General features: G+C 40.2%; 1 protein-coding gene across 1 annotated transcript in view; it reads right to left on the bottom strand.

Moving 5' to 3' along the window:
- The window catches only part of LOC121185394 (ankyrin repeat and IBR domain-containing protein 1-like), a 33,387-nt gene that overhangs the window by 9,868 nt on the left and 814 nt on the right, over positions 1–22,705 (bottom strand). The window contains exons 2-15 of the mRNA XM_041043443.1: positions 20,787–21,071; positions 19,481–19,781; positions 18,022–18,204; positions 17,191–17,308; positions 14,047–14,255; positions 11,573–11,661; positions 11,329–11,473; positions 10,329–10,495; positions 7,832–7,920; positions 5,732–5,862; positions 2,946–3,080; positions 1,571–1,657; positions 1,243–1,309; positions 218–363 (exon numbers count right to left, since the gene is read on the bottom strand). Of these exons, the coding sequence (XP_040899377.1) occupies positions 218–363; positions 1,243–1,309; positions 1,571–1,657; positions 2,946–3,080; positions 5,732–5,862; positions 7,832–7,920; positions 10,329–10,495; positions 11,329–11,473; positions 11,573–11,661; positions 14,047–14,255; positions 17,191–17,308; positions 18,022–18,204; positions 19,481–19,781; positions 20,787–20,974 (2,055 nt within the window). The 5' untranslated portion in view covers positions 20,975–21,071. The remainder of the gene's footprint in view (positions 1–217; positions 364–1,242; positions 1,310–1,570; positions 1,658–2,945; positions 3,081–5,731; positions 5,863–7,831; positions 7,921–10,328; positions 10,496–11,328; positions 11,474–11,572; positions 11,662–14,046; positions 14,256–17,190; positions 17,309–18,021; positions 18,205–19,480; positions 19,782–20,786; positions 21,072–22,705) is intronic.

Raw genomic sequence — 22,705 nt, 5'->3', positions numbered from 1 at the left:
ACCTAAAAGATAGAAGGAAAGTACATTTTGTGTCTATGGGAGTGATCACAAATTATATAACATTACAACTTTAACTAAAAGCTGAGATGTGAAGGTATAACTGGGGCAGACTGAAGATTATGAAGCTGAAAGCTTTGTTTCTACATCTCTAATGGCCCTTTGAAAGGTGGCTGCTGTGAACAGTTGTTTTTCTTTCCTCAATAAGTAGAACTGAAACCTGCATAAGCTCGTAGATCTCTTTTTTTGTGCTTTTGGGCTCCAGAAAGAACCCATAAGGATAAGAGCACTTGAGGATGCGGCGAGTCTTTAGTAGCTCTAGGACCGCATCTTCAATGAACGTAGTGTCAGGTGGGCCTCCTTCCCCTGGGAAAGAGAAAGAGAGTGTGTCAGGTAACAAAATGAATATCAGCTTTACTTTTGTAGAATACATCCCTCATTTCTGCTTAAATTACCTAGTCTTCTAAGCAGACCAGTACTAAATGTTGAGAAATTCTGAAACAAAGCATATGAAAGCAAAGCTCACATTGTATTAAATATATTGTAGGTAATGTTTTAAATTACATCTCTGGGGGTTTAGTTGGATGAAAAACAAGGGCCAGGAACTGCACTGGCCTTTGGTGAACTGTGAACTTCTCTTTTTCTCTTGAAGTTCTTAAGGGTAAAATAACTTCTTTTATTTCCTAGATGAGTATTATGCTCCAACTGTAACCTGCTCATTTGAATCTTTTTTAGCAAAAGTGCATCAAAGTAATGAGTAATCATCAGACATTTTTAATAACCAAAAGAGAATAAAACCTGTAATCTGCAATTGTGTTATGCAGGACGAATTTTGGAAACTTTCAACTAAGTCAAACTCATTACCACTGAGTCATGGCTATTTCCATTTCACTGACAGCTGGCAGCCATATTTATCTAAGCACGAACACTGCAATCCCAATCTACTGAAACTTGAACTGAGTGTTGTGTATCAGAACAAAACCTGACTATGCTAAACAAGTGGAAATTGCCTGGGGGTTTAAAGGACACCAGACAAAGCTTATTCACAAAGCACAACTTTCTTGTAACGTAAACGTGCCTGCTGAATAATAACGATATCCACTGTTGTCAATACATTATTAAAAAACACCTTTGTGTTTTTCTCCCTCCTGCCTACTTCCCAAAGCTCAATATCAGCACACTAGATTAAGATGTGTCTAAATGTGTAATAAAGAGTGACACTGTTTTGGCAGACTGTTCACTCACTTCCACTCAGGGCTCGACTGAGCTGCTCCATCTTCTCTTTGGCAGTTTTCAGCAAGCGCTGCTCCAGCTATTTTGTGGAACACAGAAGCTGTTAGGTTTTACTGTTAGGTAAAAACATCTCAATCAAACAGTGTCCAACCAAACAGTGAAGGGAATACCAGAATGTGAGGCAGGACAGTCTCCAGTAATATAAAAAATATAATAGACCATGTGGCAGTTTTACATTAGATGACAAGTTCCCACTGGCTACATCCACTGCCTCAGCTACTGCATGACTGTACACTATGTAAAGCAGACATCATTGGAAGGCAAAGTCAGACCTGTTTACCTGATAGCTGTGCTCATGGTTCTTGAAGCGTGTGTAGTAGTGCATAAAACGGTCGAGTTCCTGAAAGCTCTTGTGCTTCTTCTCTGCCTGCGAAACCATGATGAGACACCAGTCACAGTTAATAAATTCCTGAGCATGTTGTTCCCCCTCACAGAGGAGGACTGCGTAGGTACTCTGGTTGAGAGCAGTCAAAGTAAGTGCGTAGTGCCACAGATGAAATCAGTACTTGTGATTGGGAGGAGTGCTGGTGAAGAATGAGAATGAACTTCTTTTCACCTTTGATGAAGGTAGACAGGATTGACTGTGCACGGCTCGATGATCAACAGTCTAGACATAGGTTGGTTGTGTGTGTGTGTGTGAATGTTTGTGTGAATCCTACTCAGCTTCATAGATGAAACCATTTACCAGTTAGTATGTAACCACACAAACAAGTACTGTTCTTGGCTATTTTCATATATATGTGTATGTTTGGCTCCGCATACATTTTTCTCTATAAAAATTCCTTTGGATTAATGTTTCAATGAACTACACATCTTGGTGGTTTGAGACACTATCGTGTTATTTGCATCTATAAGTTAGGGTTGAGCAGATTGACAAATTCACTATCAATGGCTGAAGAGACGATTGTCTATGCTGATGTTCCTACCACTTTTAAGATTTAATTTATGGTGGTGGTGGGGCAAAATGTATTTATCAGTTGTAAAAAAAAAAAAATCCTAATTAGTCTGCTTCCTAAATGTGTTTAAAGGGGAACTTCACTGATTTTACACATCAAAGTCTGTTTGCAGGTCTTCAGGAGTACTACTGCATATGTTAAAAAAGTTCTCTTAAGCTTTTTGTGTCTTCAGCTGCAAAAAATCTGATAAGCTGCCTCCAGTCATGTAGACTGAGGCACCACTGGGGCTAAAGATGACAAATTTGAAAATGAGTTGGGCTTGAAGTGAGCGTAGCAAACCTCTGTGGCCTGCTCCTCATTTCTGTAAGAGACTTGAGGCTGCATTACCACCTACCAGCAAAATGCACCCAAGTCGCCAGCTAAATTGTTGGGGGTTGCAATGTGGGTAATGCAGTCCACAGGCTTTGATAGGGAAGAATCAAGAGTCCAATTATAGAAGCATAATCTGAGGAATACTCTTTTAACATATAAAACTAAATTAATGTAAAACAGCCCAAGCTCTACCCAGCTCTACTCTTTCTTAGTCCGTAGTGGCACATACCGCTGAGAAGTCACATTTTGGAAAGGCAACAGTTAACTGGGCTAAAACACATGATGAATGTGGTGTTGATCAACTAAACCACTTCTTGATTTTGTTTAGTTTAATTGTGAACTCTAGTTTGTCTATATATATATATGTGTGTGTGTGCATGTGTGTACCTCTTCAGTCATCTCCTTTGACTGTTCCTCCACCTGCTGGATCACCTCATAGCGGGTGCAGCGATAGTAGCCTCCTGTTGATGAGCTGTGCTTTTTCCACTCCTCCAGACAGATCCAGCAGAAGTCATACTTACACTACAGGGACAGAATAGACATGTTAGACTTAGATCTGCTCTTGTCAGCCATCACACCAATAACTGGCTGGGCAGTTACTAATTCTAGTCCAGGTGATTTACTTTTCATGACATCCATAAAAAACTCACTACATGCCTTTTTTTTTAATTGCCAGAAAACCAGTGACTGTGTCATGGTTTGTGAACTGATAGCTATAATTATCCCACTCGACAAACACACACATTGTTCAGAATTATTTTCACCTGATTATTCCCCCTGAAAGTAAAAAGACTGACAAAACTTCACAACTCAGCTGGTGTGCTGTAGCTGCTAATATTATCAAGCCTGGACCTGTAAGGATATGAAAGCTACAAAGTTTATACTTCAGCAAGTCCTAAATAAAAAAAAAAAGGCTCTCAAAATCAGAACAGAATTATAATAAATGGTGAAGGTTATTCTTATGAGCCTGTAAACCTGGTAACTTGGGACTCAAGATCTACTTTGCTGTCTTTTCTCTATCTCAATCTTCTTCCCATCTATATATTTTTTTTCTTCAACAAATGGCAGAGCAGTTGTTTGAACCTAGTGGTGAATCCCTCAGCTTGCTGCCACTAGAAGGCACTCAAACAACATCTGAGATCAGCTAGTCCCATCGGGTACTGTAGAACAACAAAGCACTACAGCCACTCCAATCTGAAGCCTATTTGGGTGTAAGTGATTTCTCTCCCCGTGCCACAAGTACTTCTGTGAGTGACAAGTTAGCCAGAGCAACACAAAACCCTAAAGGCTAAGACCTCTGTTGTCCTGGAAACACTGCTTACATGACACTTCAGAAAAATCAATAGAAAATGCAAGAGGGGGCATGAATGGAAAGACCGAGAGATACAAAAAGACAGTGTGTGAAATGGAGATACTTTAGATAACAAAGTGTAAGGCCACACTGGAGGAAAGGAAGTGGCAGTGAAAAGACAAAGAAATGTTCCTTGGCAACAGTGAACCCTGTGTTTCCAAGCAACAGAGGTAAAGCCATTTCTTACCAGGTAATAACAGGTCAAGAGGCTGAGCCCTCTGTGGCCTCTCAGCTTGTGAAAGCTGCACCATTCCTCCCAAACTAATCTCCATCTCTAGTCAGCCTCTTTAACCAGGACGGAGACAGTGACAGGGCTGTCACAAAAACAAAGGGAGCCCGGTTGTATGACTGCACTGAGCTCCTTTCATGGCCTGCTCTCTACCAACAGTGGTAGTAACAGAGACAGTCAGGCAACACGTCTGTGCGATTATTAATCTGGCACTCTCTCCCTCCACTCTCTGGATGTCTGTGTTTTACTCTCCATCACCTTTGTATTACTCTCTGTTGTCCATCTCTGTAAGAGAAGTTGCTGATTAACTACAGGGCTTACTGGCTTCCCAGCTCTTTGATGGATTGCTTGTGAGCATGACAGTATCATAAGCCACCATTCATACAGTAAACTTTTAGAACAGCTGCAAAATGCTAAACTTGACTGACAGCATCTTAAATGTGATTCAGCACATTCTCACATTTATTATTACAACACCATTACCTTCACCAGAACAAGAGAGCTTCTTACCTCCTCCTGTCTATAGAAAAATATGTCAGCAATTTAACACAAGAACTGTTTCATACTTAATTAATCATTAATATCAGATGAGTCCCGGTGTAGATTATAATCTGACAAACTGATGCAAAAAATAACACACCGCCACTGGAAAATGTTGTGTAATGAATGAAAGAACTGAGCAAAGTCAATAACCAAGAGCAAATTCATCAAGAGTGTTGTTAGATATTTGAAAGTTAAATAAGGTAAACCATCACAAGAATCCAAAATAGTGCTACAACACAACGAAGTCTGCCCTACAGGAAAATATTTAATTAGCCACTACTTTACATCTTTTGCTTCCACAAGGCCTCTGAAGTTTGAAGGCAGCAACTATTCACTAAGTTTCTGAGAAAGTCACAGTAACCATCTGTGTGCTGCTAAATAGATGTATGGTACTACTGAGCCTTCAGATATAAAGTGTTTCCCTGGTGATAATCCAAATCCAGGCATTAACATCAAACCAGTACACTGAAAGTACGTCCCACTTACAAGTTACAATTTGCAACTTCTTAAACCTGTTGTGTCATTGATTGCCAACTACTATGTCAGCTTCCGGGCTAACAAATAACTGAAATATTAAAGTAATATATATAAATGGGAGCAAAATTGGCGTATACATAAAATTGAATCACATTATCTACAAAACAGTAGCAAAATGGAACTAGAAGCAGGTCACAGCCCTGCTCTAGCTGCCTGGTAAAGGAGCCAAAATATTCAAAAAAAAAAAAAAAAAACATGTTAATAAAACTATTTTTTCTAAAGCTGCCTACAGGTCGTCCACTGAATATGATTTAGTACATTTAGCTGATGAAAATCTCTGTGCTGACCCAGTCAGCAAGGCCAAAGGCTGAAATGTGTTTGTAAGTCTGCAACTGCAATGTTTTTAATCGTAAACTCTGATTCTGCCTTTTAGTTTGTTTTCCCAATATGACAACAGTCTACTCATTATGAACTGAAAATATCCTAGCTAGAATAGCCCCTGAGATAAATTTGTCACCTATTAATATTCCTCATTAGTAAGGAAAGTATGTGAAACTTCCCAGCCTAACTTACCTTAGCACACTGCATGTGGTTGCAACCCTCGTTTTTCTGTATCGGAGACTTGCAATTGGCGCAGGGTTTGGAGTTCGTGAGCAACCATAAGCAGTTGGCTGCATCCTCATAAGCTTCGCTCACACCAGCCACTTCATGAGGAGGAGGGGGAGGTAAACAGAACAAATAAAGGCATAATGAGACAGAATGAGAATGACTATTACCGCGGCATCTAAACAGACCCCTGCACTGAGTGGGAAATTGTCCTGCCTGACTAATGTGTATTGCTTATATATTTTGCTAACATCTCCCAAGATGCTCATGCACCCACCCACACACATACAGAATAATTGGCTATTATCAAAGCACCTCTGATGTGCTGTTTGAAATGCCAAGATAAAACAGAATCTGGGGAAATTGAAGGGGAAGATAGTTCAAAAATAAAAGAAGTCCTTTTATCTTTCGACCGTCACATCAATGAAGTGGCACTTTGGAGCGACTTGGCTGATCTTGAATTATCTATTAGATTGCCCACAGTAAAATTACTGCTTCTTGACATTGCATACTTTCAATCAGTGGGTTGTTCATTTTAATTAATAATTTATCATCAGCATGGTGGATTTTAATTGGCTTAGACCTAAACTGTTTGTAATTACTGTGGTTGAGTTCCAGACAATTTAACTCCAAATCAATCACTTGACTGCAACCCAAAAAATCTAAGCAAGTAATGGGAATGGCTAATAAACTAAACTTCTTTGTATAACAATTTACCAACAGGTGGCTAAATATACACAATCAGGGACAACATTAAAACCACCTGCCTAATATTGTGTAGGTCCCCTTTGTGCTGCCAAAACAGCTCTGACCTGTCGAGACATGAACTTCACAAGACCTCTGAAGGTGTCCTGTGGGTGTCAGGTACCAAGACGTTAGCAGCAGATCCTTTAAGTCCTGTAAGTTACAGGTTGTGGCCTCTGTGGATCGGATTTGTTTTTCCAGCACACTCCACAGATGCTCAATCAGACTGAGATCTGGGGATTATGGAGGCCAAGTCAACTCCTTGAACTCTTTGTCATGTTCCTCACACCATTCCTGAAAAATTTTTGCTGTGTGACAAGGGGCATTATCCTGCTGCCATGAATGGGTGTACTCGGTCTGTTAAAGTAGGTGGTACAAGTCAAAGTAACATCCACCTGAATGCCAGGACCCACAATTTCCAGGCAGAACTTTGCCCAGAGCAGCACACTGCCTCAGGCTTGCCTTTTCCCCATAGTCCATCCTGCTGCCATCTCTGCCCCAGATAAACGACGCACACGCACCTGGCCATCCACATGATGTAAAAGAAAATGTGATTCATCAGACCAGGCCACCTTTCTCCAGAGCTCCACAGTCCAGTTCTTATACTCACATGCCCATTGTAGGCACTTTTAAAGGTGGACAAGCGTCAGCATGGGAACTCTGACCGGTCTGCAGCTATGCAGCACCACACACAGCGAGCTGTGATCCACTGTGTGTTCAGACACCTACCTGTCATAGCCAACATTAAGCTTTACTGCAATTTGTACTACAGTTGTTCTTCTGTGGGATCAGACCAGATGGGCTAGCCTTTGTTCCCTACACATAGCAGTGAGCCTCACGGGGCCATGACCTTGTCACTGGCTCAGCAGCTGTCCGTCCTTAGACCACTTTTGGTTTTGGAGCTCCTCTGACCCAGTCATCTAGCCATAACAATTCAGCCCTTTTCAATGTTGCTCAGATAGTCTACAGACTACAGATCCTTATGGTTGCACATTTTTTGTGCTACCAACATATTAACTTCAAGAACTGACCATTCACCTGTTATCTAATACATCCCACCCCTTGACAGGTGCCATTATAAAATGATAATCAATGGTAGTGGTTGTAAAGTTGTGGCTGTAATGCGGTATAAAGACTGAGTTATGTGATCTAAGAATGTAAAGACTATGCAATTATTCCTTAAAACCATTTCACATTATGTCTGTAAAAACAGCATGGACTTAGAAGTTTAAGTCAGAACCCGGTACATTTTGTAAATTCAGGTCTAATATCATGTCTAAAACACCCCAAATTTAAAATAAGTAAATTACTGTCAATACTCACATTCCTCAGGCCTCATCTCAGTGACTTTCTGTAGCCACAACTTCCAGGTCTCACAGTCACAGGGCTCATGGGCCTCACCTTGACACTCCCTGGAATACACACAGAGAGGTAAAAATGAAGACTGGAGTTGAAATGAACTATCCAACGCAAACACCTGGCTCCCGACTACACCTGAAACTAAGACAAATGATGAACACACTAATCACACAGTGCTGTCAAAACTGTCAACAACCATCAATTGGCCATTTCTGCTTTTCAGCTTAATGCCTTCCTTGTGTCAAGGCAACTGTAGAGTGTGGACTGGTGTTACATCCAGTTTGATTACATTGTTTTCCATACACTGATTTATTTGCGCCAGCCCACCACAATGTCAGTATTAACTGCCACATATTGATTTTCTTTTTTTTTTACTATTCCAAATGGGTAAAATATCATTTCATTGTAGAGCTGTGTGCAGTGCATCGATTCGCTCAGCCTCTCCTTGCTCCTCTCTTTGTCACAAACACACTGACATCAGACCTGTCTGTGAACAGCCCCTCCTCTCTGTGCACAGTCTGAATCAAAACATGATCGTGCGCAGAAGGAAAGATTGTTGCTGGCTTTTCCCCACAGAGAAGATGGCTAGCGTGGTTGCCAGTCAATATCAACTGCTTTAACTCTGAATGCTTGCTCCCTCAATCCAGATGAATACTTTCAAAGACTCAAAAGGGCTCGTCCTGAGGAGGAGCAAAGACAGTCTGGACCAGAGGTATTAGCAAAACAGAATACCTAGAAACTTAAGAAAACACATTTGGGAAAGCAGTTCGACCAATAAGATTAGCTATCTGATTACTTTGTTTCAAGGCTGTGGCAGCTGAAGCAGCAAGAGAGGGTTAGGAGGGGGTAGCTGTAGCTAATGAAGAGAGAGATGTAGGAGAGGAGGAGGAGGACAGCGGTCAACATGCTGCTGTGGGAGAGCAAGCAAGGGCAGAAGCAATAGGTGAAAGCAAATACAGTGAAGGAGCTGTATATATTCTTCAGTTATTTATTTGTGTACTTGGCAATTAAAATATTAGCCGTGGAGCTTTATACACGGTATAATTTAATAACTAAGAAAGCCTCCCCCCAGTTAGCTACCACCACAAATAGAATCTCTTTCTGTAAGAAACACTGCTTTAGCACACGTGACGTCCACTGAATTCTCAAGTGAACCTGACAGGTGAACCTAATGGCCATTTTGAGGAACCTTGTAGCGAGGTGAGGTGCAGCGAGGTATGTAATATTAAACATGGCGGAGTTAAGGTCATGATATGATGGTGAGGGAGCTGTGGGGGCAGTCTGCAGGGTTCTGAGAGTATGAGTACATAGGACAGAAGGTGGAGGACTACACAGCATCTAGGCTCCTCTGCCCTTGAGCATGCTACTAAGCTAGCACAAGCAGAGAGATAACATGAGTAGTTACAAATATGTGTACACAAAAATAAATGGATGCCCATACAAACACATACAAACAGATTAGAAGCTTGACATTGGCTTTCAAGAGCACAGACAATGTGTGTTCACACCACACATATGAGCATATAGAATATTAAAAATTATTAATACTAATTTACTATTAATACTAATAACTTTGTTATGAAAAACTTCCCTATGCACATTTTCTATGATGACAAAATTGTTTAACACCGTAACAAAATGTGTGTACATGTATTAGAAGGCAAAGGAATAGTTCAACATTTTAGGAAATGTGGTTAAAATCAATCTCTGTCCGTTAGTTCAGTATGAAGCTTGAGCTGGAAGGAGGTTAGCCTAGCTGGGCATGAAGACTTGGCCTGATCATGACCTAGTTTTTACCAAAGTGCTTGGTGTCCTGATCTGTTCTGTTCTGAAGAGTTTTATTCCTGTCTTATCAGATTAGAAAATATTTTCCCCCTACTCTCAGATTTCTGCTGTTTGGCAAACTCCAGGCAGGCTGTCATACGCCTTTTATTACAAATGGCTTCCATCTAGACACTCTATCCTTAAGAAATGATCGATGGAGTGCTGTTTTTTAGAGGGATGGTTGCGAACAGAGCTTCAGAGCTCTCCGTTGGAGAGGTCATTGAATTCTTGGTTGGCTCACTGAAAATGGCCATTCTTTCCTAGTTGCTGGGTTTGAACTGACACCCAACTCTCAGATGAGTCTGGGTGATATCAAACTTTTTCTATTTCACAATGACAGAGCACAAGAGAACTTGAATGATTTTAAAGTGAAAAAAAAAATCTAAATATGTTTCCAGTTTATCATTTTAGGGTAGTGTGTGTAAATGAATGCCAAAAATGAGGGTACATCCGCTCAGCCATAGATATACAGATATACGCAGACACTTGTGAAGTTTCTAGTGTTTTCCTATTTTAATAAAAAAATCAGTCAGACTTCTGCTTAAACTGATAAAAACAGATAGTACGCTTTCCAATGTTATCTTTTCTGTAATCTCCATTATTACTGTGACATTAGAATATTATAATGAGTACTGACCAGCAGAAGAGGTGGCCTTTACCACAGTCTACAGCAGGGGCCCGAAGGAGGGGAAAGCTAAGAGGGTCTGAGGTGGAGGTTCCAGGACCCTGAGTGTTTAGTCGCACAGCCCTTTCACACCCTGCCACAGGACACCAGCGGATTGCTGGATTGTTTTCCACAAATGCCTGTAACAGAAGACGCAAAATAGATTAAAATCAATTGGTGATTCAGGCATCTATTGCTGAAGTGTAGGTATTTCAGTGAAGGCGATTGATTGCCTCTTAAATCTACCACAAGATTATCAGCAAGTGGCTTAAAATTCTAAAAGGTAACAAATTCAGGCCATTAGTCCAGCAACTACAACAGGATTCTAAGTGCTGCCCTATTTTGAGAGTAAGATTGATCTTGAACCAACAAGTAAAAATAATCACCAGGAATATGACGACTGTGTCTGTGCAGATTAAATGAGAAAATGTGTCTATGGCAACTCAAACAAAGAGGCTGGTTACTTATTTGAGATGTGTACCCCTTGGACTTTTCAGTTAATAACAGTTACAGGTGGATAACAGATACTTGTGCTGAAACCATAAATGGTTGGTAGTTGCATCTGGCAATCTGATGAAGACAAGATAGCCAAAAAATTAAAGCAAGGTGTACTGGAGAAGAGTTGTGTGACGTGTTTTGGCTGTGGTGAACTTGCACTGAGGTTCACACTGGCCTGTAATTTACTTTGTGTGTGCTCCCAAAGTAAGAAACTGATTTCTGAACTTTATGCCTTACCTTTCATGTCCAAGAATACCTCTCTATTTTCATCTGTGTTTGCCCCTTTGCCCCCTTCCATGTCAGTCAACTGGCATCTATAGTCATTGTATTCTTCAGTGTACACTGACGTTTAACTGCAGGAGTCATGTGTTTATCCCTCAAGGTGACAATATAATTTCAATATTCTGTGTAGAAGGCTCACAGTTAAAAGAAATCTGTTTACTCTGTACTTGTCTGTGTTTTTCATCTCTTTTACCTTGATGTCAAACTGCAGGTAGCGCCTGTCCATTTCTCTAGACACAACGCTCTCTATGACTTCCACAGGCACAAGCTGGTAGCAGTCAAAGGCCGGGCAGAAGATGTTATGGGCTTCACCCTCTTGGATCTTTAGATTTAGAAACCTGAGGATGCATTGCAGACAGCCATTAGCTAAACAGAAAAGCACTGAAAAAGTGGAGGCAAATTAAGGGCACCCCAAGCCAAACCAAAATACAGCATACCCTTCCCAGCATGCTCTGCAGAACTCGTGGCCACAGGACATGTCAACAGGTTCCTCAAAGACAGAGATGGAAGACATGCAGATACCGCACTGTAAGACAAAAGAAAGAAGATACCATCTGCACATTGTTTCAAGTTTGTCTATATAAATATAGATAAAAGATAATTTTCAGAGCAATTCTTCAAGTGAAATTTCACAAAGTCCTCCATTACAATCCATGCATTATTTGACATCACACTTTGAATGAAATTAATGGATATTCAATGGAATGACAAGGCAGTAAAAAAATTATGCCTTAATGAGATGAAACATCAGTGTGCCAAAAAGTAAAACTCTGTGCCAAAAAGCCAACAACCCAGGCCAAGATGATGACCTCTCCTTAGCATGTGGCTTACTGATTACTGTTCAGATCAGATGTATTCTCTCACACCCACAGAAACTTGAGACACACACAGATACAAATAGGAACAAACACACACGCTGACACACACAGGCCTCGTTACAGTCAAAGACTGACCCTCACAAAAGACATAAAGGACGCACTGTACTTCAACAATGTAAGTATTGATTTGTGAAAGAGCAGAATGTGATATAATCAACTGTAACCTTTAAACAGGCCCTTGAGCAGACCCGGTCGATTGGCACAGTGCAGTTCAAGGCTTGCCTCTCAGAGACACGACAAAAGACAGACAAACACAACCAATAATTTCTCATAGAGTAATTGATAAATCAAGTCTGTCAGCTTCAGCTATCATCTCTCAGCAGTCTAGTTCACATACTGAAACACTGGATCGAAATGTCCACTGAAGGATAAATCATCATCCAAAAAGATTGTCTTCTGGCACCCTGTGACACATCTGATTTTCCCCACAGGTGACGATGTCATTTCAAAAGTTTAAAAGATCCTGGTCAACTATGTCAGGTGTCAAAAACTGAATAAGAAATAGCTGGATTTCACAAGATGTTGGAAATACTCCTCTGAGATTTTGGTCCATGTTGTCATAATTGCTTCACATCCTCTCTGCAGATTTGATCCATGGATTCATGCTGTCGATGCCAAATTTTGATCCTCTCATCTGCATGCCTCAACAGAAATCCAGATTCATCAAACCATTGATCAATCAAGTCTGTCAGCTTCCGTTATCATCTATCAACAGGATAAATTTCCAGTCTTCAACTGTCCAGTCTGGGTGAGCCTGTACCCGCTGCAGCCTAAGATTTCTGTTCTTTGCCAAGAGTGGAGCCTGACGTGGTCTTCAGCTGTTGTAAGTACAATACAATCCACAGTATTCAATGCAAACACTGAACTGTGCACAACAGTGATAACAAGCTCATAAGATAAGTTTTCTACCCTGAATTTCCACCCATCCAATTTTGCTGGTTGTTACACGGTGAAGTTGCTGGAAATAAACTGAAAATTGAAAAAAAGTTAACACTCCAAAGTACTAATCAAATGACAGGACAGCCGACTTTGCCCTTCTATGCTGCTGACCCCCTCTGGTATGCTGATTGCTATCCAGCGCACTTGATACCTACATTGGCAGTCACTGTGTGGTCGAACAAGACGAATTGCTAACAGCATAAAATTAGCTAAAGGCCAGGTGCCCACTAAACATTGTTTTGGTGCATGACATCTCAGAGAGAGGATTGCTAAGGAAAACGTTTAGCATCAGTAAATCTGAGACAAGGTCAGGTCACATTTCTATGACACATGGGAGCTGTAGTTGTTGAAAGCTAACAAAATATTTGTTTTAAATTTTACTTTGCAGACCATATTTGATACCTGTTTATGTTAGCTGTAGAGTGAAAATAATTAGCAGACAGCCACAGTGACACTTACGCAGCCTTGCATAAACATACCTTAACTAGTTCAGTTTCTCCATAGGCTAATAACCCCCTAACCCTAACCCTAATAGTTATACGCTAATAACATTTTTTAGAAAGTATTTTCATACTGTCTTTATTTCAAAACTTGCCACACCATAATTAACGAACCCCTGGTTCTCCTAAGAGTAGAGGAAGTCCTGCTTGTGTTTATGTTTGTGGGGGAAAACCACTGGCATGAATACTAATGACTGCTAGCAATATAAGGCTGGGAAATAATGCAGCATTATGCAGGAAAGACAGGTGTGGCAGTGAAAATTTAAAGAATTCAGCAGAAACACTTCAGGAAATCTGTGGCACCCTAGGGACTCAATTTAAATAAACATTGGTGTACAGTTTTTATAGTTACAGTGATAGTTACTTTTAGTGCAGTTCCAAGCTAGCTTTATTCTTTGCTGCTATACCAGCCTCTGCTACTCGTTCTGTGGTTTAATTTGATCTGATAGGGTTCAACAGTGATTTGGCTAGTAAAAAAAAAAGTACCCATTTCAGTTTTCCTCATGCCATATTATTCATTTGGCAAGAGGGAATCTGAAGACATTCTCTCTCTCTCTCTCTCTCTCTCTCTCTCTCTCTCTCTCTCTCTCTCACCAGAGAAGACTCCTCATCCGCAGGCAAAAGGCTAATTTGGTCTGGGGAAGTGACAGAGGAGCGGGTGGTGCGTGGCGTCCGGGGGGAGGGCAAGGTGTCCCAGGCATTGCAGCCACTTGGAGGCGGGTTGGGCATCTGTACCCCTGAGCGTTGGCAGCATTCCTCTGCATTGGTCATCCAGGCCTCTAAGAGCTTTTCTCTGTCCCAATCTGATGCCAAAAAGTAAAGACACAGGCAAAGAGAAAGAAATGTTAACACGTAAAAAAAAACAGAGAAGCATAATCAAAGGAAACCTTTTGGTTTTGTTATGAGCACATGACAATGAGGCATAAAGAATTCTGGACGACAGTCAAGAAAAAGAAAAGCTGAGAGAGGGTAAATGGGAGATTATTGCTAAAAGAGAAATGAATAAAGTTAGAATGACCAGTTGAGTTGTTTTTTTTTAAACATAGCTAAGATTTTTTTTACCCATGTGATAATGAAACAGACCAGGCTCAAGCAAAGCTTCTAAAAATAGCAGCTCTGATTTAGAATCATAAGGTTGATTTAAAAAAAACAAACAAACAAAACTTCTGAATATTTTCTGATAATAGTTTTTACAACATTTCATGAATGTAGGCCTTAAACAGACATGGATAAGCATCAAAGACAGCGTATGGCAGAATTTCCATTCAACAAGACTTCTTGTTCTCAGCTGAACTCTCATTTCATTCACACCAAATGTATTCACATAAAACAGCTGCTTTCAGCCCATCCTGTCTTATATTTAAGACAGAAGTAAGAGTATTGTAAGACGTGGTAAGCACAATGCTGAACCCACCAAAGCCCACACAAATCCCACTCCAGTGGCAACACTACCGCCTAAGCCTTTCAAACAGCCAACAACATAGACCTGCTGCCATCTGGTTTTCTGTTTTAGAATAGCTGTTCGATCTCACATTAGCACAAGAGCAGGTTTGAGAGCTTTTCAGTATAAATATTGAATGACTTGTGGACTGTGCCAGAGTCAAAATATTCTGATGAAAAAGTCCCCTCCTAAAATAAGGAACATGACCCGGTCAACTGTGCAATTAGGCCATTATCAGCCTCAAGACACGTTCCACCACCAATCAAATGCCTCAGACTCTAAATGGCCTCGTTTAGATAATGAATACTGCAACAATTTCCCCCATCTCCATTCAATTAAAACTCATTAATGAGTATGACCCTATCTTCATGCTTTTGGCCATTAAAAAGGAGTCTGGAAATAAAAGTCTTCATATTTAGTCTTAAATATCAAAAATTAGGTACAGAAAGACTGACAGGCTTGCAGCTCAGCGGGAAAGCACCACCATTGCGATAAGAAAACTGAAAATGTCAAACATGGAAATGTAAAAGTTAGGAAGTGTGGAAATTTCTTAAAGTTTTTACAAGAATTAAAGATACACAAGTCCAAAAACCCTTCTCCAACACATTACCAAAAATCTTAAAATGTTCCATTCCTATTAAAGAGGCAGGCAGCATTCCCATGATAGAGGTGAATAAATATAGCACTATTCTGGGGTCAAATTCTCAAAAGTATGTCTAATATGTAGCACACATGGCTCTACAGACAGCCATTCAGCCCACTGAATGAGGATATTTAAAGACTCAAAAATCAACCGCAAACTGTGACTAATTTTTTGAAGTTTACTCTTCTAACACAGTCTGAGCTAAGTTAAATTAAGTAGGGTGAAGGTTTTCAAATGCTTAAAATCAAATAACAAAAATTTCTGAACATTTGAAGTTCTTCAGACAGATTCTCTTAGCTAGGTTAAGTGAAACTAGTTCGGAATTGGTGGCTTAAGACTGCAAATCAAATCAAAATGGTGACACTCTTACTCAGTACTTGGCCAAATCTAAGTTAGAAGATCATCGGTGAGTAAGTCAGGCCAAGTGACTGATATTTCTGGGCACAAAGAATTTGGCAAAATGAAATTCCTTCCGTCTGCCTAGGCTAAAATACTTTCAGCGATTTGGCCTAATGCTATTGGTTGTTAGGGGTGTATGATCAAACTGATGACTGGAAATTGACTGGACAGAATAATATGTACTGTACTGTGTGGATATGAACATAATGTTTGTGAATGTGGATGTGTTAAACTGAAAACCAGTAACAGGGCGTTTAATTCATAGCTACCATTACTTCACACCAATAGATTTAATAAGGCAACTAAAATTTTACACCCTGTGTCACTCTAGACTCTAATCTCATACTTCATATTCCTTTTGGCTTTAAATTTACACTGCGAGCACACACAGTTTGCTTTCAGGCAATCTTATGAGTGACCAAAAAGCAAGCCATTAGTTTCAGACATAATGCATTACTTTGCTAACATTTTTCATGACTTAACAACCTCAATGTCAGCATGCCATTTGTGGTGATTTGAAATGAGGATGCCTACTAAATATTTAGAAATATAAGCTTACAAATAATGCAAACGAGTAATGTATAGTTCTTTGCAATGAGCTATGATGTAGCCCAAGCAACTTTCCACTGCACGCTATTGTTTTAGTAAGAATAGAATGGAGAAGAATAATCCTGAAAAACCCATGGCAAACAAACCTCTATTAGCTACAGCAATGTAGTATAAAATAAAAAAGTACATGGTTCAGTTTGTTTGTGGATTTTCTTCACATATTTGGTGAAGAGGAGAAGCCTCACATGTAATAATGGTACACTCCACTGAGCACAATTCAAGTGAAATTCTTTTAGATAACAAAGGCTGTTCACAATGTGCTTCTTTTCTAATGTCTAATCCCCAAACAAATAAAGCATAAGACAAATTAAAAAATAAATACTTTCTCTACAAGTAAAAAGCAAAACAAGAGGTACAAAATCAACAACATTTCAAGATTGTTTAAAGCATCTCTCAGGTGAAAAAGCAGTATTTGTAGCAAATTGTCCAATAGTAATAATGTAAGAACACACATGAAACATAGGGACACAGAGAAAAAAAACTACAAAAGCAGTCAATCTCTCCGGCTTGAATAAAACCAGGCACATTGCGCTTACATGGTATTTAAACACTCGGCTACTAGGACGTTCCCAGTGCCAGTAATTTTAAGGACCAGCAGATACCACCATGTGAGTGACTGAGTGTGTATGTGTGTGTTTAATAGTACCATGGGCACGTAGCAGTGCCTCTGCAGTGAAGAGCGGGGCCTGCAGCATGTCAGCTGTCTCCACTATCAGCATGTCCTTCAGCCTTCGTAGATCCTGAGGCCGCAAGCCCTCGTATAGCTAGAGGAGAGGAAAGGACAGAGTAAGCACAGGAGGAAGGGATGATGATGAAAGAAAGTGGGCAAAAAACAGGACGGAACAGGCCAGAAAGGTAATGAGAGAGGAGAGGGAGACAAATGGCGAGATCAGGGAAAGAGAAGGTCAAGGAATGAGGGTGGGAGTAGAAAGAAAGATGGGGCAAAGGGGAGAGGAGAATAGAAGTATTAAAAGCAAGTCAAATATAGACGATTACTGAGGCATGACTAAGTCAGACCCAATGAACAAACAGACTGATGATGATAGGAGTCACATGCCTTATGGAAGACTATTTTGTGTGACTAATTTGTATGTGTTGTGTGTTTAAAACTCTATGAAACGGTTTCAGTTCTTACAAAATGCATCTCTTCTGTTCATTACTTATGCACCCTAAAACATAAAGAGTTTTTAAATTGTGGGTCTGTATCAGTACCAATATTACACCACTGACAAAAGGATGTTCTGTAACACAGCACTGTGTGGATATGCGTAGGTGAGGGTATCTACGATGCTTGCTCAAAAGAGTTTTATCTGTAACAGGAATGTGATGATGAAAGCTGTTAAGGCATTTGTTAGATTCTTGAACAGTAGGTGGGGACTACATGGAAGTTTTAAATACGCATGTTGTGAGTGACACCAGTTGAGCAGGACAAACTGAAGGCTGTGTACCCACTGCCTCTTCGTGTGTTATTCTCTACCTCTCTCCTGTCGAGGGCTGCGTACTCTGCCTCTATACCCTCCGCCTCAGGGGCAATCGAAAAGACCATCTGCGACTCCAGGCACAGGGCCAGCTCCTTGTGGTGCTGCTTCTCCGCACAGTCACATGGAGTCTCGCGGTTTTCGTTCTCCGCAAACAGGTCTGCTTGTCTCTGCACCAGGGCCTGAACAAGTAAAAGCAAAGGGAAAATCTGTCTGTGAATCATGGGGTACACACTATATGCAGGAACATGCACTAAAGCTCAGTGGCTATATATCTACACTAAGACACCTTAAAGTACCACTAACTTTGTGATAGTAGTTGAGGGAAAGGCTACACAACTATGGCAGAAGTGCTAATCACAATCATTCTGATATAAATTGTGATCATGATTATTTCTGCAGTTTCAGAACCCATGAGTGGACATGTGCACTTTATGCATCTTATCATAAATTTTCATGTGTAGAAGTGCAGCCTTTCTTACAAGTAGCAGGAAAGACAACGTCTCCTTTTGATTGTCATTTTGGTGCTCCTGAACAAAATTTAAGCAATGGCTGAGACACTTTAGGAAGATAGAATGAAATTGATCTCATGTATGAATGTGTTATTTATGTCCAATTCAATCTTTTCCACTTTGCTTTTTGTAACATTTTTCAAATTTCTATGTAGGCAGACCTGCCTACATCCAAATGTTGACATTTTGTTTTGCAGATGGTACAAATTGCATTTTGTTATATACCACTCTGAGGCTTTTAGAAAAAATTAATACATAAACAAAATTTAAAAAAAAAAGTTTCACAGTAGACAATTACATAATTATGAGTCATGGAAATGAATGATATAGTGCACTGAAATTTGATTATCTACATTTAGATGTGTAGCGATAGTTGAATCCAGCTGATAATTGTGGTTGTTCATATTGTAAACTAAAGTCTTCATCATGGGGATTACACAACTAAGTTATATACAAACTCTCTTTCAAAATAAACTCAGGGTCTTAACAAAAGCAGATTCTGAAAGAAAAACAATGACAGCTTAATTAATCTGTGACTTTTACATGTCATGCATCCTGCCCCTGGGATTAATAAAGATGTTTTGTGTTGCACAGTATCTTCCCAAAACTGACCAGGGAGGGCTTTGATCAAACTTAATAGAATGAATCTGAATATGCAAATTATTGTCCCTTACCCAGGGTCGCGAGTGGATCTAACACAAGGCCACACACCAGTCACAATTCTACAGATATTCACAGTGCAAAAGGGCAGATACTGAATAATTTGTGTTAACATCACAGTTACTCCGGCCCCTTTTATTTTCCTTCCACTCAAATTGCTCTCTGTCTTAGTGAGGCTCTTCAATTTCCATCTATGAAGCCTTTGATCTAGTCCTAAAACGTGATACTTGTGAATATCTTACATTAGCCCTGACTGAAAAATATCCACTGGATTTTGTAATCTCACCTCAACACACGTCTTCATGCCTGAGGCAGCAGCGTAGTGCAGGCAGGTGTTTTTCTTGTTGTCAGTGGCATTGATATCAGCACTCTCATACTCTCCATGGTCCAACTTTGCTCCGGTCCATGCCAAGATGATTTGTAGACATTCAGACCGACGCTGTTCGTCTTCATGTGGCCGCGAGATCCGAGGTTGCAGCGCCCCCTCTGAGATTAAGATTTGGGGCCCCATGCAGAGCATGTGCAGAGACGTCTCATTGTGCACATTACGCTTGTTAGGATTTCCATCTTTGTTTAGGAGAAACGACCTAAAAGAATAAGACAAGGACAGGAATAGCTAAAAAAGTAACCTATTAGGGTTTACAATTTTTACCCTGCATTGTTTTTTTCTTCTCATTTTGTAAGATTATTTGAGGGGCTATAACATGTTTTTACAACATAGTAAAAACTCAAAAACCATTTCATCATCTGACAAACCAAGAAAGGGTGAAAATAACCAACAACCAATATCACTTATTTCTGTAACGCACAATGTCTTTTGAGAGTTAGTGTAACTATACATTCTAAATAATTTTAAGTAGTCTACTTCATAATAGTCCACATAAAATCTACAGAACTAAACAGTAGAGACCCATGTGGAAATGCGTGTCGCACTTCAGGTAAATTATTCTTCAAATTAGTTAATCAGTCTTGATTCTCAGAATTTTGGGGCTTTATGTGGAAACTAGAAGAATCAGAATACTGTGCTATGTCCATCCAGACATAGCATTTTCAGTCATGCACGAATGCAAAGGTGAGCAAGCATAATATTAGTGAAGTATGAATAGGGCCTGAGAAAAGACAAACAAATGCAAGGTTGTTAGCTTGTCGGATGGGAAGCTCTTGGAGTTCCATCCTATTTCATCCCAGCATGCTGCATTCCTAAGAGCTGTTAACAGATGGCTATGTGGAGAGACAGATGGGACAGAGATATATAGATGAAACATGAAAATTTTTCTCTTATGATGCAGCAACAGAGTAGTAGATGGGACCGGTTGATCATCACACAGTGCTAAGAAGTAAGAGAAGTGCTCAAAGGAAACCTGATATCGAAACAGGTACCACATAAGCAATAAAATTAATAATTTAACTGATCAAAAGAATTAATCTGTAGAATAGCAACAACAAATTTGTGCTTCATCTGTCAACCCTTAGATGTGCAATTTTCCCTCACAGATAGAATCCAGTCCAAAAATATATAATTTTGAATGTGTGTGCTATGTCTGCTTGCTTGCTTGGTTGTTTGTTTGATTTTGTCTGGGCCACATCCTGACCTGAGTAGGCGTGTCATGGCGTGCCGGGCAGCATAGTGCAGTGGAGTGTTGTGCTGGTAGGACTCTCCGTATGTAGAGTTGGGATCCAGAGCCTCCTTGAACTGCGGGTTGCTCTCATAAAGTTGGCAGGCCAGCACCTCATCCCCATTGATGAGAGCTTTACGGAACTTGGTTGCTGTGTTCCCCATCTCTTCACCTACCGTGGGTTCAAGCTCTAACTGACACAGCAGTCTCTTAAGTCGTCTTCAACCTGCTCAAGTCCAACTGACCAGCATACTGAAGGTCCTAAAGAAAAGGAGGACAACAGGTGAAATTCCTTTATGAGTCTGAGTCCAACAAGGCCTTGCTAGCAGAAAAATAGTCACTGAGCACGTCTGTCCCTATAAAAAAAAACTCCAATATAGCAAGCCAGTATTTTTATGAGTTTCAAAAAGCAGCCCTGCATGCATCTAGGAGTATTAATTACTTCCACTCCTTCTGAATCACAAGGAAGAGAGAAGCATCTCCAAGGTTGCTCCAACTGCTCTGCCACAAGCCCCTGTGTCAGCATCACCACTGCACTGTAAACCACCTCACTGTGTTTCTCTTTTTATTTTTTGTTTAGGATAACTAAACATAGTGCCAACAAGGCTCACACAGAGAGAAGGACAAGACTTCCTCTGGCATCACCAGGTGCTTCCGCCTCTCTGTGCCAATGCTGCCCATCCTACTGAGGCCAGGAGTCATTGTGAAGCAAGAGATCCTCAACTCAAGAACAACATGCAGCGAGTCAGCATTTCGCTTCCACCAGAGCACCATATGGTCATGACTGTTTGGCCAGTATGATGCTTTTATGAATTTCTGGTGAGCTACAGCACAAAACCACAAAACACAACATCTCTTACAGCCCACTATGCACTACTTCATGATACTAAAATTAGTGAATTCATGATACTCAATGTCTTGATGTAGGCAAGCTCTGAACACAAGCAAACGAAAAAAATGCTCCGTGAATAGTGTGCATAATGCCCAGCTCTCCACAGGTTAGCAAGTAGGGCAAAGGAAATGGTAAGCAAATTTCAACATTACACTTGTAGAACAGCTGACTGTTTTCTACAGTTTATGTAAACATGAATTGGTCTGACTCATTATTGTCTCATCAGACAGTCTTTACACCAATAACAGCAATCTAAAACTACAAAGGAGACTATGCATGCATGTCATAGATAAGCATGGAAAAGAAGTTAACTCCAGGTCTTATTCATAATCCTTGGTCATTTTCCAGGAAAAGGTATTACTCACTGTAATTTGGGGAATTTCCAGTGTTATACTCTAACAATACAATTGACATGATAAAATAAATATTTAAAAAAATAAATAAGCATCTACATGCATACACACATTTGGACGATGAAGACTCCTGCAGTGACTTTAGTTATTTAATGCTGCCAAAGCAATAGGTATATATGTGTAATAAAGTTATGAGGTGCTCACGTGGTTCAGTCACATACAGAGGCAGATACAGATCTAGCTTAAAATATGACCATAATTCCCCACTGTCAGTTTCAGTTTTTTACAAAAACCCTCTATGAAAAAAATCCTTTGTAGAATGGAGGTAGTGTAAAAGGGGCTGGACCACAGTGGGACAGGACTTTGTCTCCTCCTCACACTGTGTACCAGATATATAATAAGTCACTTGACACGCATGATTTATTATTTGATCTTTATCCAGTCAACCTAAGTAAGTAAATAATGTATACGTACTCAAAAGCGTTATTACAGTTGTATTAGGATAGAACATCGTATCCAGCCATCCTTGCAGTAGGACGGCTGAAGAAACAAATATTCGTCATGTAAACAAAGACGGGAGATAGCACAAGTTAACTTACTTTGCATCAGTAGATCTGTGTCAAGCTTGTGCCATGTGACTGACACCCTGA

The sequence above is a fragment of the Toxotes jaculatrix genome, chromosome 8 (genome assembly GCF_017976425.1).
Source record: "Toxotes jaculatrix isolate fToxJac2 chromosome 8, fToxJac2.pri, whole genome shotgun sequence".
NCBI lineage: Eukaryota > Metazoa > Chordata > Actinopteri > Toxotidae > Toxotes > Toxotes jaculatrix.
Note: the sequence above shows the minus strand (reverse complement) of the source record. Positions and strands in the feature narration are given on the sequence as shown.